At 25.9% G+C, this 15,277-nt stretch overlaps 1 protein-coding gene and 1 long non-coding RNA gene across 3 annotated transcripts; both read right to left on the bottom strand.

The window, feature by feature from the left end:
- Positions 1-9,804: 9,804 nt before the first annotated feature.
- On the bottom strand, positions 9,805-10,188 carry LOC114405370. The gene is made up of 2 exons (XR_003665185.1): positions 10,148-10,188; positions 9,805-10,066 (listed from the first exon to the last, which is right to left on the bottom strand). It is a non-coding gene; the product is annotated as an uncharacterized LOC114405370 (long non-coding RNA).
- Positions 10,189-10,560: 372 nt separating this feature from the next.
- On the bottom strand, positions 10,561-12,537 carry LOC114405870. 2 transcript variants are annotated; one of them, XM_028368387.1, is made up of 5 exons: positions 12,176-12,535; positions 12,049-12,102; positions 11,842-11,967; positions 10,673-10,840; positions 10,561-10,600 (listed from the first exon to the last, which is right to left on the bottom strand). In XM_028368387.1, exons 1-4 carry the CDS (start codon positions 12,404-12,406, stop codon positions 10,829-10,831), a joined length of 423 nt encoding a protein of 140 aa, XP_028224188.1. In that variant the 5' UTR covers positions 12,407-12,535; the 3' UTR covers positions 10,561-10,600; positions 10,673-10,828. The 2 variants fall into 2 exon arrangements, with proteins under 2 accessions (XP_028224188.1, XP_028224187.1); XM_028368386.1 differs by lacking the exons at positions 10,561-10,600; positions 10,673-10,840 and having other exon boundaries at positions 11,629-11,967; positions 12,176-12,537.
- Between the last annotated feature and the right edge of the window lie 2,740 nt (positions 12,538-15,277).

Below are 15,277 nucleotides of genomic sequence, written 5' to 3'. Positions count from 1 at the left end.
ATTGAGAACCCACTTAGGTTCGAAGTTTCCTTTACCAGATTCTCCGGCATATGCCAGACACAGTTGGTACTCGGTAACATCAGTAAAGATGTCACACCTTGACATAAAGGAAGCATCATGATGGTATTCACGGATCACTTTATTGTTGGAGTCGCAGGTTTCTGCCATTATATTTTATATGGGCTGTTGCTACTGCTATTGCTATTGCTTTTCTTTTGTGGCTTTGGTTGGTGTGATTATATCGGACACCACTCCTTCCTCTTATATAGATGATTGGATCAAATTTTTAAATATCTGTTAATTCATACTACAATATTTCTAGTTAATTATTGTTTTATGTGTGTGAACATGTAACTAACCTTCTTTGGATAAACATTTTAATTAATCAAAGTCTTCTTAATTAAATCATCTGATTCGGGTCTTACTATATTAAATAAGAATAATAATAATCAATTCCAGAAATTAAAGAATAAGAAAATACATGGGATCCACAAGTTATGGATCGATGTTATGAAGAAACAACTTTTAGCATATACATGGGATCCAAAGTGACATATATGCCTTTGTTTTCACATTGCGCAAACAAAGTGACATATGCCTTTGTTGCATACTTAAATAAAATGCATAGAGACAATTGGTGCAATTATTTCTAGAGGTACGAGGCAAATTGGACTGCAGGTTGGTCAACATTAATTTTTCTTTGGTCAACTTTAATTTTTCTTTGGCAGAAAATTTGATGGTTCATAATGGCTTTATATATATATATTTTTTATGTATCTTGGCTTTAAACTGAACCTACAAGTCAAATTAATCCTAACTAAATATAAATAAATAATAAAATTAAACATGTTTAATATAGGAAAAATTAAGAAATTTATATTTTTTTTAAAAAACAAATAAAATAAGGAGTATCAAGAGAAATTTAACAAAATCTCAGTAAGTATTTGTATACTTTACTCTAAATTTTATTTCCAACCTTTAGCTAGCTGTTCGGTTTTGAAAAATATACAAATACACTGTTTTCTTTTTCTTCTTTCTCAATCTACATATGCTTGCATTATATATCCTTTTTAACTTTTTTTTATTCTTAAGATTTTTTGGTCTAGTTTGCAGCACAATAATTAATGGGTATAATTTGGGTTAATTAAAGATAAACATATGCATGGGTCAAGTTTTTTTTTTCCTCAATTTTTTTTGTGGTACTTAAATTGTAAAAGTGCGAATGATTGAGAAAAAATACACAGAATATGATGCCAAGAGTTTAAAGAAATTTTCAATATCCACTTATTCAATTTATTTTGAAGAACACTAATATATAGCTTTTTATCTTTTGTTACTAATCACAACAATAAGAGATATAAAGAACTATAATATTATTTATGAAATTCAGCAAACTCATACAATTTGCAAACATGGGCTAAAACTTAGGTCAATAACACTAATTAATCGTTCTAGTTCGGCATATCAATTATCATTGTCATAAAGATTTTTTTTCTTTTGGAGCTTAATTTGTGTATGAAATCCAGAGAATAAATTTGTGAGTTGTCATTAAGGTGAATTAATCCATATGACTAAAGAATGAAAGTGTTCGTTTAGACTATTCTTTCTAAAACTAACATTTAAGAAATATTTTTTTATTTTATCAAATTAATACCTACAAATTTTTTAAAATTAAATAACGGTTATTAACACTTTCTTATTTATTTGAAATATAGTTTTGGCTTTTACCGAAATAACAACAAAATTTATATTAAAGGGTTTTGGTCAATTCCAGTGCATGAGTTATTGGATTCTATAGACACTCCTATGAATAAGTACTAAAAATTAATATATGAAAAAATATTTTTTTAATAAATTTAAAGGAACTTGAAATATTAAAAAATTATGTTTAACTGGTTTTATTCTACAGTGTTAATTGGATAATCCATAAAATTTGAAAATGAGAATAGACAGATTGTTATCTATTTTATTTAATTTTTAAAATCATCCAATCCTATCCAAGTGATTTTTTGATAAAAGTATATTTTTATTTTTTAAAAATATTTGAAAATAAGTTTTTAATCCCTATATTTTTACAAAAACATATGTTTCTAGTCTCTCCGGCCCGGTGACTAAAATCACATCACTTTTTTTTATAAATGTAGAAGTTAAAAATATATTAATTAAGAATTAAAACTAGCATTTTAAAATATTTCAAGAGTGCAAATATATATTTTATTTTTTATTACAACCGGATAAATTCATGGGATTTTCCATTGATAAACTTGTTGACATATAGAAACTTGCATTCTATTCGCCACCTTTTATGCACTATTAAATTTTTTCACTTATTTTAATTAAATTACTATCAATTATTGACACCCTTACAGAAACGTTTTCTTTTATGAAAAAACAACTAAAACATATACCAAATAGTGTGTATCGAAAACTTCAAATTTTATTTTATTTTTACTAAATCATTGACTTGCATTTTTTTTAGTTTTTTTTTTTTTTGTCGGCTGAGGAAAGATATTGTATTTATAGAAAGGTACCAAAGATACCCTATACAGAAATATATGAAGCCAGTAGGACATTGGTTACTATATATTTATATCAGTAGGAGATATAAATATTAGAGAACAAAAAGTCTACCAAAAACACAACTAGAAACTAGAACAAAATATGGCCACAATATCTTGTAAAAAAAAAAGAAGAAGAAGAAGAAGAACTAATATCCAACTGATACACGCGTAGTGGAAGCGAATTTATTAGTTGTTCTTTTGATGTGGATTAATTTTACAAAATTAAATGAACGAAAGTGTTCCTTCTAGCAATTTTTTTCTCAAAATAAATTGGTAAAAATGTATCTAGTTTTAAATAAATCAATATCTTAAACTTTTTAAACTAAATAATAAACAATTAACACTTTATTATTTTTTTTAATATAAGATTTTTTTTACCAAACTATGTGTGGTTACGTATAACTATATATTAAATAGGTGATTTCAACAACTATTTATCAAAGAGAATGATTTTGATTTTTGAGATAAATTGTAATTATAATATATGAAGAAAAATAACTCGTCATAATTATAATCAACTTCCTACATCTCTAACATGATTACTTTCCATAAAGGATAATGTGATCTTGATCATTTTTTAACATAATTTCTCTTTTTGATTGAAATTTACTAAAATTAGAAAACTTTTATGAATCTCACATGGTATTTAATAATTATCTCTTTTTGATTTTATAGTTTTCAATAAATTAGAACACATTATGCTTATTTAAGTCACTTTTGCATTTGAATCCAAAATATATTGATTTTTTTCTCCAGACCTAAACTATGGATTTTCAAAGTTCATATACAATGTTTAAGAAATAATTAATAGTACTTACAAACTATATATTGAACCTAAAATATCATCATTTGATATTTATGATGAGAGTAGTTGTGGAATAATCCATATACAATTATCTAAGTTATGTTAAATAAGGGCAAATGTGTAACAAATAATTAATTATGTCAATCCCTTATATCATAAATGTAGTTTCCATTTCATGATATTTTTTTGTCTTATTATAATTATCGTGTAAATATAAAAAATGAAATCTCAAAATAACTTTTTTTTTCTTTTTTCCACTTAATTATATCTCTTATAACATTAATAATGAACAATAAAATCTATAAATAAATAAAGATGATATAAGGTTAATTTTATAAATTGTTATTCTTTTTTTCTATTTATTAATTTTTGTGTTTGTAAAATAACTTAAGAAGATAAATTTTTTTAGTGTGAAGGGAGTAACAATTTTTGTTTGTTTATCAAGAGAAGAACAAATTAGTTATGCAAACAAAATTTCTTTTGTTTAATTAAGTTAATATGTGAAGCAATAAGTATCATAAAATACTAATTTGCAAGTCCTCATTATAATAATATTACATTAATTATTTTTTTATGTTTTTCAAAAATTAAAATGTTTTCATGTTTATATTATAATTTCTATTTTTATATATTAACATAAAATAATGTCTAGATATTTTTTACATTTATATTTTTTATATTTCACATTTTTTTCTTTAAATGTAATGACTAATATTCTTAGAAATGATGAGTAACACACATTAGATATTTATTTCCTGATATAATTTATAGTTCACATATATTTATATATAAGCTTGTACATTCTAAGAAATACTTGCTAGTTTACATAAAACACAAAGTTAATTAGTTCTCACCTCCCATTATAAAACTTTCCACTTAAAGAAGTTTTTTTTTTTTATCATAGTCAAAAATGTTAGAGTCAGTCACAATTCTTTAATTCGCAGGAATTATTTGATCGCCATTTTTTCTTCTTCAAAGTTAATTAGTGGATGCATCATGCACGGCTACGTGTTGAGCATTAATTTGTACAAGACATGGCCAGCATTTGTTTGTAGAGGAGATGCAGGGGATACATAGTCGGTTTTGAAAATTATACAAATATGCACCGGGTTCTTTTTCCCTTCATCAATCTTAGATCTGTTTGCATTATAAATCCTTTTTTTATTCTTATGACTTTATTGGTCTAGTTTGTTGCACACATAAACATGGGAATGGGATCATGTTTGTTAATTTTTTTTCCCAGTTGTTATTGCGTGTTACTTAATTAAATTATGAAAGTGAGAATGATTGGAAAAGAATACACGGAATATGATATGAAGAGTTTAAAGAAACTCTCAATATTCATTTATTCAATTATTTTTAAGAACGTTAATATATGGTGACTTTTTATCTTTTGCTACTAATCACAAAAAAAAAGATATAAAAAAGTATAGTATTATTTATGAAATTGAGCGAACTCATACAATTTGTAAACATATGGGCTAAAACGCGGGTGAATAACATCACTAATCATGATTATTTCAATTTTATATTTTACATATCTATTATCTATTATGTTCTATAAATATTTTCAAAAAATTGATGTTGTCATTGATTAGTTACCATTGGTTTTTAAAAACTGATTTGTCAAATAAGTAGATAACATCAATTTTTAAATAAAACTTATGTTAGTTCTTTTATAATATTTCTAAACCTCCAGAGCTGATTCACTTTGAAACTCTCTCATTATCTTGAACTTTCACTCTTTGGTGGTTGTCACTCTCGTATTCTTAGGGGCTCGTGTAATACTTGAAAAAATAACAATATTCAGTAACTATGGCTTTCAGAAACAACAATTATAATTTAATTGTGGCAATATAATTAGCAAGAAATGAAACAATCATAAAATTTAAGAGCAAAAGAACAAGAAAATCTTTTCAGGTAATTTTTATGAACACTTGGAGTACGATAAAAAGAAGTAAAATAACAAAGAATAAAAGAGTTAGGGTTGACTTCACTAAACCACCTCCTCATGCTAACATAGATCACTAATCTAGTTCAATGTCCAATTATAATCATCAACTCACAAAATACTCAAACCCCAATCCCTCAAATGAAAGAATCTAAGCCCCTTGACCAAACTATCAATCCCTTGACTAATCTACTTAAGTGACTCGCATAAAGAACAAGAGTTAAAAGATGAGTAACAAGATTTATTCTATGTCTAGACACCAAACCCATTAGGTGTTCCTCTTTATTTCTAAATTCAAAAGCATTTTCCATTGACATTTCAAAATACAACATCAAGAAAAGGGTGATCAAGCCAAAGCAAGCATTAATGCATAAAGGAGAAAACTTAATAATGAACATTAAACATAGATTAAATAGGGTCAAATGCATTGCATGTTTCTGCATAATTGCCATAACACTTAGCCTAGTATGTCGCACTAAGCCTGTATGTAGAATAAAATTGTTGTAAGTGATTGCACACTGAGCATGAGGTACATCAAGCTCAGGAGCTTTTTGAAAATTGCAGAAAAGCCCGAGTGATTGAGAAGATATACTTAAGACCCACTGCAAATTTGATGGTAGTAAGGTGGGAACCTCCTCCTCTAGAGACTTTAAAATGCAATATTGGCGCTACTTTTGTCGAAGAGGAAAACTCTTCTAAGTTCGTTGTTTTATCAGGGAGGATAGAGGTCAATTTGTCATGACTTTATCTCGATCACAGTTTCCTGTTTAAACTGTTCATTCACGAAAGGAAGCTCCTAGCCATGTTGGTAGCCTTACAATGGCTCAAAGATCTGGAGATTTCTTATATCATTATTGAATCCGATTGCCTTCAAGTGGAGAATGAAGTATATAAATATCGCTAAGATAAATCAAAATATGTTGCGATCTTATCCAACTATTGTACTATGCTACTTGATTTACCAAACTTTTGTGTTTGTTTTGTAGGGAGACAAGCAAACTCGGTGACTCACTCTCTTGATCGAGCTCTGAATTCTCAAGTTGATCCCCGTAATTTTAGTAATGTTCCAAATTGTATTGCTGATTTTTTTCGTATGGAAATAATATAAAAAATATAATATAATAAAAAGTTGCAATTATCTATAGTATTAATTAACGTTAATGTAGAGGATCCATTTGTGTTTCACTACTGCTACTAGAAAATTTCAAAATTCAGTCATTAAATAAAATGACTCCTACCCCGTCACCTCCATCCAACATAATCACTAGCATTGTGATGTTTCAATTAACTAATTGATTGAATATTTTATTTTATTTAGAATACCAAGTATAAGTACAACTTAATGTCTAAAATTTATATGTAAAATTATGAGGTGAGATTTTTCTTTTCTCTTCTTCTCTCAATGAATTATGTAAAAAATATGAAAATGATATTTTTAAGAAGACTGGTAACAAAATTTATACTTAATTTGTCGAGATGAACATTTTTCTTAAAGATAGAAATAACATATAAAATAAAATAAAATATTAAATTTATTTTTAAAGAAAGTAAGAAAATCTATAGTTAATTTACCGGTTTCAACTAAAGTTAGAAATTATATATTCAAATATAAAATATTAATGTGACTTTTTTCTGGTCTTAACCTTCCAATTCATTAGAGAAAAATAAGTCTTGACTAATCTGGAGTTCAATTGAGGGTAAAAAAAGTCTAATCGAAAATTATTTCCGTTGAAATGAAATATTATCCTAAAGATGATTATTTCAAAATCAAATAACAAAATTTATACTTAATTTAAGGGGAGTAACTTTTTTACTAAAAATTATTGCCAAAGATAGAAATTATATATAAAATAAAAAAGAAGAAAGTGATTTTTTAAAAGAAAATAAAAAACTATATTTAATTACCAAGGAGTAAATTTTTTCCTATTTAATACATATTTAATTACAAAACTAAGAGAAATTTGAATCAATGAAATTATGATACTATAAATGTTTTTTCATTTTTTCTTTTAGCTTAACTAGTTTTTTGAATACTTTGTGTTATTTATTATAGAGAATATGAATAAAATATAATGAATTAGAATTGTGTAAATAATTTTTTTTCTTTCTTGGCTATTATCTTATGACCTAACTAATTTATTGAATATCTGATTTTATTTAACATAGAAAGTATAAATAAAATTAATATCTAAAATGAAATTATAGGCAAATGATGTATTTCTTATTTATTATCTTCTTACTCGTATAAGTTTTTTTTTTACTTAACTAATTTTTTTGAATACTTTGTTTTACTTAATATGGAGAATACAGATAAAATATTTTTTTTTTTTACAGAAGAATAAGAATAAAATATAACTAATGAGATTAATGGAAATGTTTTTTTGGTTTATTTCTTGCTTATTTTCTTTTCACTTAACTAATTCATTGAATATTTTATTTTATTTAAAATGCCATGTATAAGTCAAATTAATATCTAGAATTTATATGTAAAATTATGAGGTGGAGTTTTTCTTTTCTCTTCTTCTCCTAGTAAATTATGTAAAAATATGAAAATGATATTTTTAAGACAAGTAATAAATCTATACTTAATTTGTGGATATAAACATTTTTCTTAAAGATAGAAACAACATATAGAATTAAAAATATGAAATTTATGCTTAAAGCAAGTAATGGGTATAATTTGAATTTGAGATAAACATAAACATGGGAATGGAGATCACGTTTGTTAGTTTTTTTTCCCCAGTTGTTATTGCCTGGTACTTAATTAAATTGTGAAAGTGAAAATGATTGAAGAAGAATACACGGGATACGATATGAAGAGTTTAAAAAAACTCTCAATATTCATTTATTCAATTATCTTTAAGAATGTTAATATATGGTGGCTTTTTATCTTTTGTTACTAATCACAAAAAAAAAAGAGATATAAAAAAGTATAGTATTATTTATGAAATTGAGCAAACTCATGCAATTTGTAAACATATGGGCTAAAACACGGGTGAATAATATCACTAATCACGCTTATTTTGATTTTATATTTTACATATCTATTATCTATTATGTTCTATAAATATTTTCCAAATGTTAATGTTGTTAGTAATTACTTAACATCAGTTTTAAACTGATTTTAGTTCATTTTTAATATTTTTAAATTTTTGGCGCTGACTCACTTGGAAACACTCTCATTATCTCCAACTTTTACTCTTTCGTTGTTGTCACTCTCATATTCTTAGGGACTCGCGTAATACTAAAAAAACCAATATTCACTAACTATGGCTTCCAGAAACAGCAATTATAATTTGATTGTAACAATATAAATAGCAAGAAATGAAACAATCATAAAATTCAAGAGCAAAGGAATAAGAAAATCTTTTTTCGGTAATTTTTACAAACACTTGGAGTACGATAAAAAGAAGTAAAATAACAAAGAATAAAAGAGTTAGGGCTAACTTCCCTAAACCACCTCCTTATGCTACATAGGTCACTAATCTAGTTCAATGCCCAATCATAATCATCAATTCACAAGTCACTAATCTAGTTCAATGCTCAAACCTCAATCCCTCAGATGAAAGAATCTAAGTCCCTTGACCAAAATATCAATCCCTTGACTAATCTACCTAAGTGACTTGCATAAAGAACAAGAGTTAAAAGATGACTAACAAGATTTCACTATTAGAAAATATGCTTTCTACATCGGTTATTTATGACTTTCAACATCGGTTTTTCAACCGATGTTGAAAGTACCGACGTTGATAATATTATCGTTAACATCGGTTTTTCAAAAATCGATGTTAAAGTAAAATTACCAACATCGGTTATATAAATAACCGATGTTGCTAATATGAATTACACCCAGAAAATGTATATTAATATTGAAAGTTAACATCGGTTTTTACAAAAAACCGATGTTAACGAATGTGTTACTGTTGACAGTTAACATCGGTTTTTTACAGAAAACCGATGTTAACGTTCGTTAACATCGGTTTTTATAAAAAACCGATGTTAACGAATGTGTTATTATTGACAATTAACATCGGTTTTTATAAAAAACCGATGTTAACGAATGTGTTACTATTCACAGTTAACATCGGTTTTTATGAAAACCGATGTTAACGTGGGTTAACATCGGTTTTTTCAAAAAACTGATGTTAACGGATGTGTTACTATTGATAGTTAACATCGGTTTTTTCAAAAAACCGATGTTAACCCACGTTAACATCGGTTTTTATAAAAAACCGATGTTAACGAATGTGTTATTATTGAATTTTAACATCGGTTTTTTACAGAAAACCGATGTTAACGAATGTGTTATTGTTGACAGTTAACATCGGTTTTTTTAAAAAACCGATGTTAACGAATGTGTTGCTATTGACAGTTAACATCGGTTTTTATAAAAAACCGATGTTGTTTTCAGGAATTTTTTTTATATAATGTCTTTGTTTTTACAAAAAACCAAAATTTAACCTGTAAATTTAAAATCAGACCACACAGCACACAACATATATCATTTGCATTCAGTTTTCAAATAGATTTTAGCAAAAAACTAGCTATCAACAAAGGTTGTTCAATGTTAAGATGAAACAACAATTGTAAAAAATATAATGCAAAGTACGTAAACTAATTTATTAACCTAAAGTTACATAGTTGCCTAACATCCTATGTTTGATTTCTAACTTTTAGATAATATTGTGCCCACTGTATGCGAAGTGCCTTAAATCTCTCTGCTTCCAATGGTCTAACTTCATTAAAATACTGCATGATGAAATAAAAAAATAAATTAATAATGTAATAACAATTATAAAAAAACCAAATTTGTTTGTAATAAACAATTACCGTCTCCCAATTATTCCTAAAAGATCCTAAGATTATCGTGGACATCCAGTGCATCACGTAGTAGCCACATTCAGTGATTCCTTTTTGTCTATTAAACTAAATACATAATGAAATTTGGATATTAATTAAACGTTAACTACAATTAGTGTACACACACATAAAATATATATAAGTAGAACTTTTATTTAAATCACGTACCTTAACAACAATCCACCTAGCAGCAGCCTTGGATTTCGGTTGTGGAGTATCATCAAGTCCTTTCAAAGCACTAGTGTTGAATATAAGGAACATTAAAATATTGATGTTGTTGAGTTATGCCAATGAAAATGTATTGAAAACAATATTGACCTGTTAATTATTCCCTTAAGGTAGTTGTCTGGCCTGTTATGCAAAGAACAAAACCAGACAACTAGGTTTTCCTTAGATAGAATGACGACCATTTGCCAGTGTCCACTGCAGTAGAGACGAATATAGTTTATTGTAGTAGTATAGATTATTTAAATTCAATTATTGTGTTTGACTTACCTATTCAGATAGGCTCCAAGGTAAACATCTCGTTTTGAACTCTGTATCCAACTCTTGATGTAACTTTCGGATTCAAATTGTGATTGTCCAGATCTCTGAATGGACTGTGGCTCGAGGAATCCATACACATCAGAATTCCCCGCTCGCACACTTGTCTCAGTCAGATGGCTGTGTTGTTAAGTCAAAGTATATGGACAAATTATATATGTCAGATGGCTGTGTCTCAGTCAGATATATATAATAAAGTTATGTATATTTTTTCAATTGAGAGACTCTCAACGCCCGTTTATAAAATAAAACTAAAACAAATATTGTTTACTTTTTAATTAGGTTTAACTGTAAAGTGAATTTTACTTCAATTTTGTTTTGAATCTCAGTTTAAAATAGAAATAAATAAAAGGAGGAATACTTTTGCAGTTTACAAGATAAAGTTCATTAAAATTTAAGTTTGAAACTCTAGTTCATCTTACAGAATATATATAATTTGTCAAAAGGAAACGTCCAACTTAATTAGTTAAACATGTATGTGAGTTGTGAGTTATTGTAAATTCTTAATAGTGTTTTTGTTTTTTATTTTTATGGAATATATATATATATATATATATATATATATATATATATATATATATATATATATATATATATATATATATTCCTCAATAAATCTTTTTTGTTTTCTGATTGATAGTAATAGTAATTAATGGCAATAAATAAAAATGATTAAGTTTGTGAAATTCTACTCACATCCCTTCACACTTACATGGACGTGACTAAAGTCTATGCTACTTTATATATTAATATATTATTTTATTATGATTTTTAAGTATAATATAATTAATACTAAAATTATTTATTATTTGAATTTTAATTATTTAAAAAATATTATGTACAATATACAAATTAAAATACTAATTTATACATATTAATATTGCAGTTTCGTAATCTATTAGGAAGGTAATCAACACTAGAAATCCTTGGTATAATTAAATATAAGGAAGAAGAAATTTCGTTCTTTTGTCATATATATGAAAAAGTTTTAATTAGAAAAATTGTATCCTACTTCAGTGATTTTATTCCTCAAAATTAATTAACATTTAATTGTTAAATACTAATATTTTATTAACTCTAAACCATGTCCCAATGATATAGATACAGCACACAGCAGATACCTTAATAACTATGGTGTTGGCCAAAGTCCTAATGAGAAGAGGTCCAGCAAATGGAAGTACCCATGTTGCGATTATCAAAATCCGAAAAAGCCAACCAGACAGTGCGAACCAAATGAAGAATAGTGTCTGAGTACCCATGTTGCGATTATCGTAATCTATTATTAAGTGAGTCAGAAGGACATAGAAAGATAAAATTCATATGCTTACAGCAAAGCTCTTTCCGACCGGACTATCCAGAAAGTTGTTGAGCTGCTTCCAGTACTGCAAATTACAATTTCAATCACAAATCAATCAATGCTAAAATCTTTGTTTCACAAAACAAAAACAAACAGACCTTGGGCCAGTTTCTTTGAAAATCCATGCTGAAAGCGCGGTAACGTTGTCCAATCTCAAATTCACGATCAATCTCGCGGGCTCGGTTGGCGGCCGCCCTCGCCACGGCCGAGAGACGCCGCGAAAGAGAATAGCGTCGGTCGATGCGCTCCGCAGTCTTCTTCACTCCAAAGACAAAGCGCTCAAACCCATCGTTCGCACTTCGCCACGCCTCCCTCCAAACCCTATCCATATCTCTGCCTCCCTCCAAACCCTATCCATATCTCTGCCTCCCTACCCATCGTTCCCGAAGGTTGCACACTCTCTCATCCTCTCTAGGTTTTGAGTGTTGCAGCTGCGGAGTGAATCCAATCGCAGCAAATAGAATCCCTTTTATATTTCACAAAAAACCTAATTTTTTTTCAACTTTGTTAAAATAGTCGTACATGACCTAGATAAAAATAAGTATGTTAACTAGTATTTGTTAAATTAAATACATGTGTTTTTTTTTAAAAAAACTAGTAAAATAAAAATAAAACATATTTATAATAAGAAAATAATTAACCTATTAAAATTATAGAATAATATGGTAAAGTAAAAGAATGAATGAATGATAATAGTTATATCCCAATAAAAAGAATAGAAATATTGATTACTCTGAAATCAATATTATACTATATTTTAGCATAACATATTAGAAAATGTTGTTTAAACTTATATAGTATTTTAACATTGAAAAATTATAATTATTGTTTACTCTTAAATTAATATTTGTACTATATTTTAAAAAAAATTATAAAATGAAATTTAAACTTCAAATATAGAAAATTAAGTTTTTATTGCATTTTTCTTGAAATTCATTAATGACAATAATATATATATATATATATATATATATATATATATATAACTTGATTCAAATTTAATTTTAAATTTAAATTTAGAAAATATTGTGAGAGAGAAGAAAGCTGGAAGCCAAAAATTGAGTGTGGAGTGAAGTGATGGAAGGGATGCCCCTCAAATTAATTGCAATGTTTATACCTACAAGCTGTAAATTGCAATGTTATCAAAATTAATTTTTCTGAATCTCTTTGTGTAGTGAACGAAATTTTGATGGAAGAGATGCCCCTCAAATTAATTTTTTCCATATCTCTCTGTGTAGTGAACGAAACATATCTCTCTGTGTATTATTATTATATAAAACACTTAGTTTATGCATAATTAATTTTTTTCCATTAAAATGATTAAATAAAATTCAATACAAAATTAAAATTATCATTAATCAAAATAAATTCATATTTATTTTTTTGTTAAAATCAATCATGATTAATATGAAGGACGAAATAAAAACAATTAAAAATTTGGAAACGTAAAATTCAATCATGTATTATATTTAATGAAACGATTGAATTTATTGTTTTTTTAAACCATGTATTATGAATTTAAATGCTAGATAAAAAAAATAATAGGGATATATTTTGTAATTTTTAAATTATTTTAAAAATTAAAAAATAGTTTTTTATGTAAACTTTATAATAAAAAAAAACATTGTTCTATTCTTTTTAAGTGGTATACCTAATACAAATACTTAAAAATAATTTGGTATAAATAAACACTATACCGTCTATACAAAAATATTCATTCTAAATAAATAAAAAAGAATATATAAATACCCATTCATAAATAAATAAATATTTTTAAGCAACGGATCCACCCTAGCTCCAAGAAATTATGAAAAGTGGGAAAAAAATGAATGATACTCAGTAGTGAAACAAAATTTTAACACAGGTTAATAATAAAATTCAATATATATTTTTTTATCTAATGCAAAACGACCTAAGAACATCTATTGTGTTGAATTGCTTGCTTATTGAGTTGTTGAAGTAATTTTTTAATGGGTCATACACATTACGCTACACTTAAAATCTTTTACTATTTCTCTTCTTTTTTTTTAAGCAAACTATTATGTTCTTTAATAACATACAATCGTGAGTTTCTTAAATAATGGGTCTAGTTGAAATTATTTATTGAAAAATAATTTTAAATATTAGAGAAATAGACCTCATAAATAATTAAAAATAACATGTGATAGTCTCAATGTTTATCATAACATCATTTTGTTAAACAAATAAAGTTGATGGCAAAATCTAAAGATAAAGAAAAGTTTGAAGACTTTGACAAGCCAAATATTTGTTCAAATATTAAAATTAGAATTTTAAAAAAATAGACTGAAAATAATTAATCCGAAATGTTTTTTCTTTGTTTCTTCTTTCCTAAATGAGTATTAAAATAACTTTTGACAAAAAAAATTCATCACTATTTAAATATAATTCTTTTTCTTTGTTTCTTCTTTCCTAAATAATTTTTTTATTAAATTTATTTACAAAAAATTCACATAATTAACAAATGAGGTTAAAAATAATATAAAAAAATGACAAATGTAATAAAAATAAATTACATGTGGATTATAAAAATTAACAAATGTTTTTACCAACATTCTATAAAAATTCTATAAAAGTTAAACTCTATTATTAAAGACAGTTTTTTTATTATTTTCAAATCAACTAATATCAAATAATTTATATAAATGTGTGTTATATTTAAATGATAATCATGAAATAAAAAAATTAAAATTACGAAATTCATTTTAAAAATTTAGTTTAATTTTTAAATGTTTACCTTTTGAATTTATTATTGTTTATTAATTATTATATTTTTTTTTAAATTAAAATATAATTAATAACTCAATATATGATTTTTTTTAAAATATATAAATAATTAAAAAAAGTTTATATTAACATCGATTTTTTTGAAAAACCGATATTAACGTGTATACATTAACATCGATTTTTTGGAAAACTGATGTCAAGAAGGATACTTTATTTACAAATATGCCACCGCGTTTAACTTAACATCGATTTTGTCCAAAACCGATGTTAATAAACTGATGTTAAAACCGATGTTAATATTTGTTTTAGTTTTGACGAATGATATGCCTTTTAAAAAATATTAATTTTATATTTTTTATACTCTATTTGAATTTTAAAATATTATTATATTTTTTATATTTCAGTAAATATATATGTATCTTTAAAGTTTTTTTCTAAAATATGTATCTTTTTGA

The sequence above is a fragment of the Glycine soja genome, chromosome 3 (assembly GCF_004193775.1).
Source record: "Glycine soja cultivar W05 chromosome 3, ASM419377v2, whole genome shotgun sequence".
Classification (NCBI taxonomy): Eukaryota; Viridiplantae; Streptophyta; class Magnoliopsida; order Fabales; family Fabaceae; genus Glycine; species Glycine soja.
The sequence above is the reverse complement of the archived record's forward strand: the minus strand, read 5'-3'. Positions and strand labels throughout refer to the sequence as shown.

Bases quoted from the DNA above. Each gene is read 5' to 3' on its own strand.
- LOC114405870 (XM_028368386.1), bottom strand. From the start codon at position 12,406: ATGGATAGGGTTTGGAGGGAGGCGTGGCGAAGTGCGAACGATGGGTTT. The intron at 12,103-12,175 runs GTCTGTTTGTTT...TGTAATTTGCAG, and splicing joins TTCAAAGAAACTGGCCCAAG to TACTGGAAGCAGCTCAACAA. The intron at 11,968-12,048 runs GTAAGCATATGA...ATGGGTACTCAG, and splicing joins CGGTCGGAAAGAGCTTTGCT to ACACTATTCTTCATTTGGTT.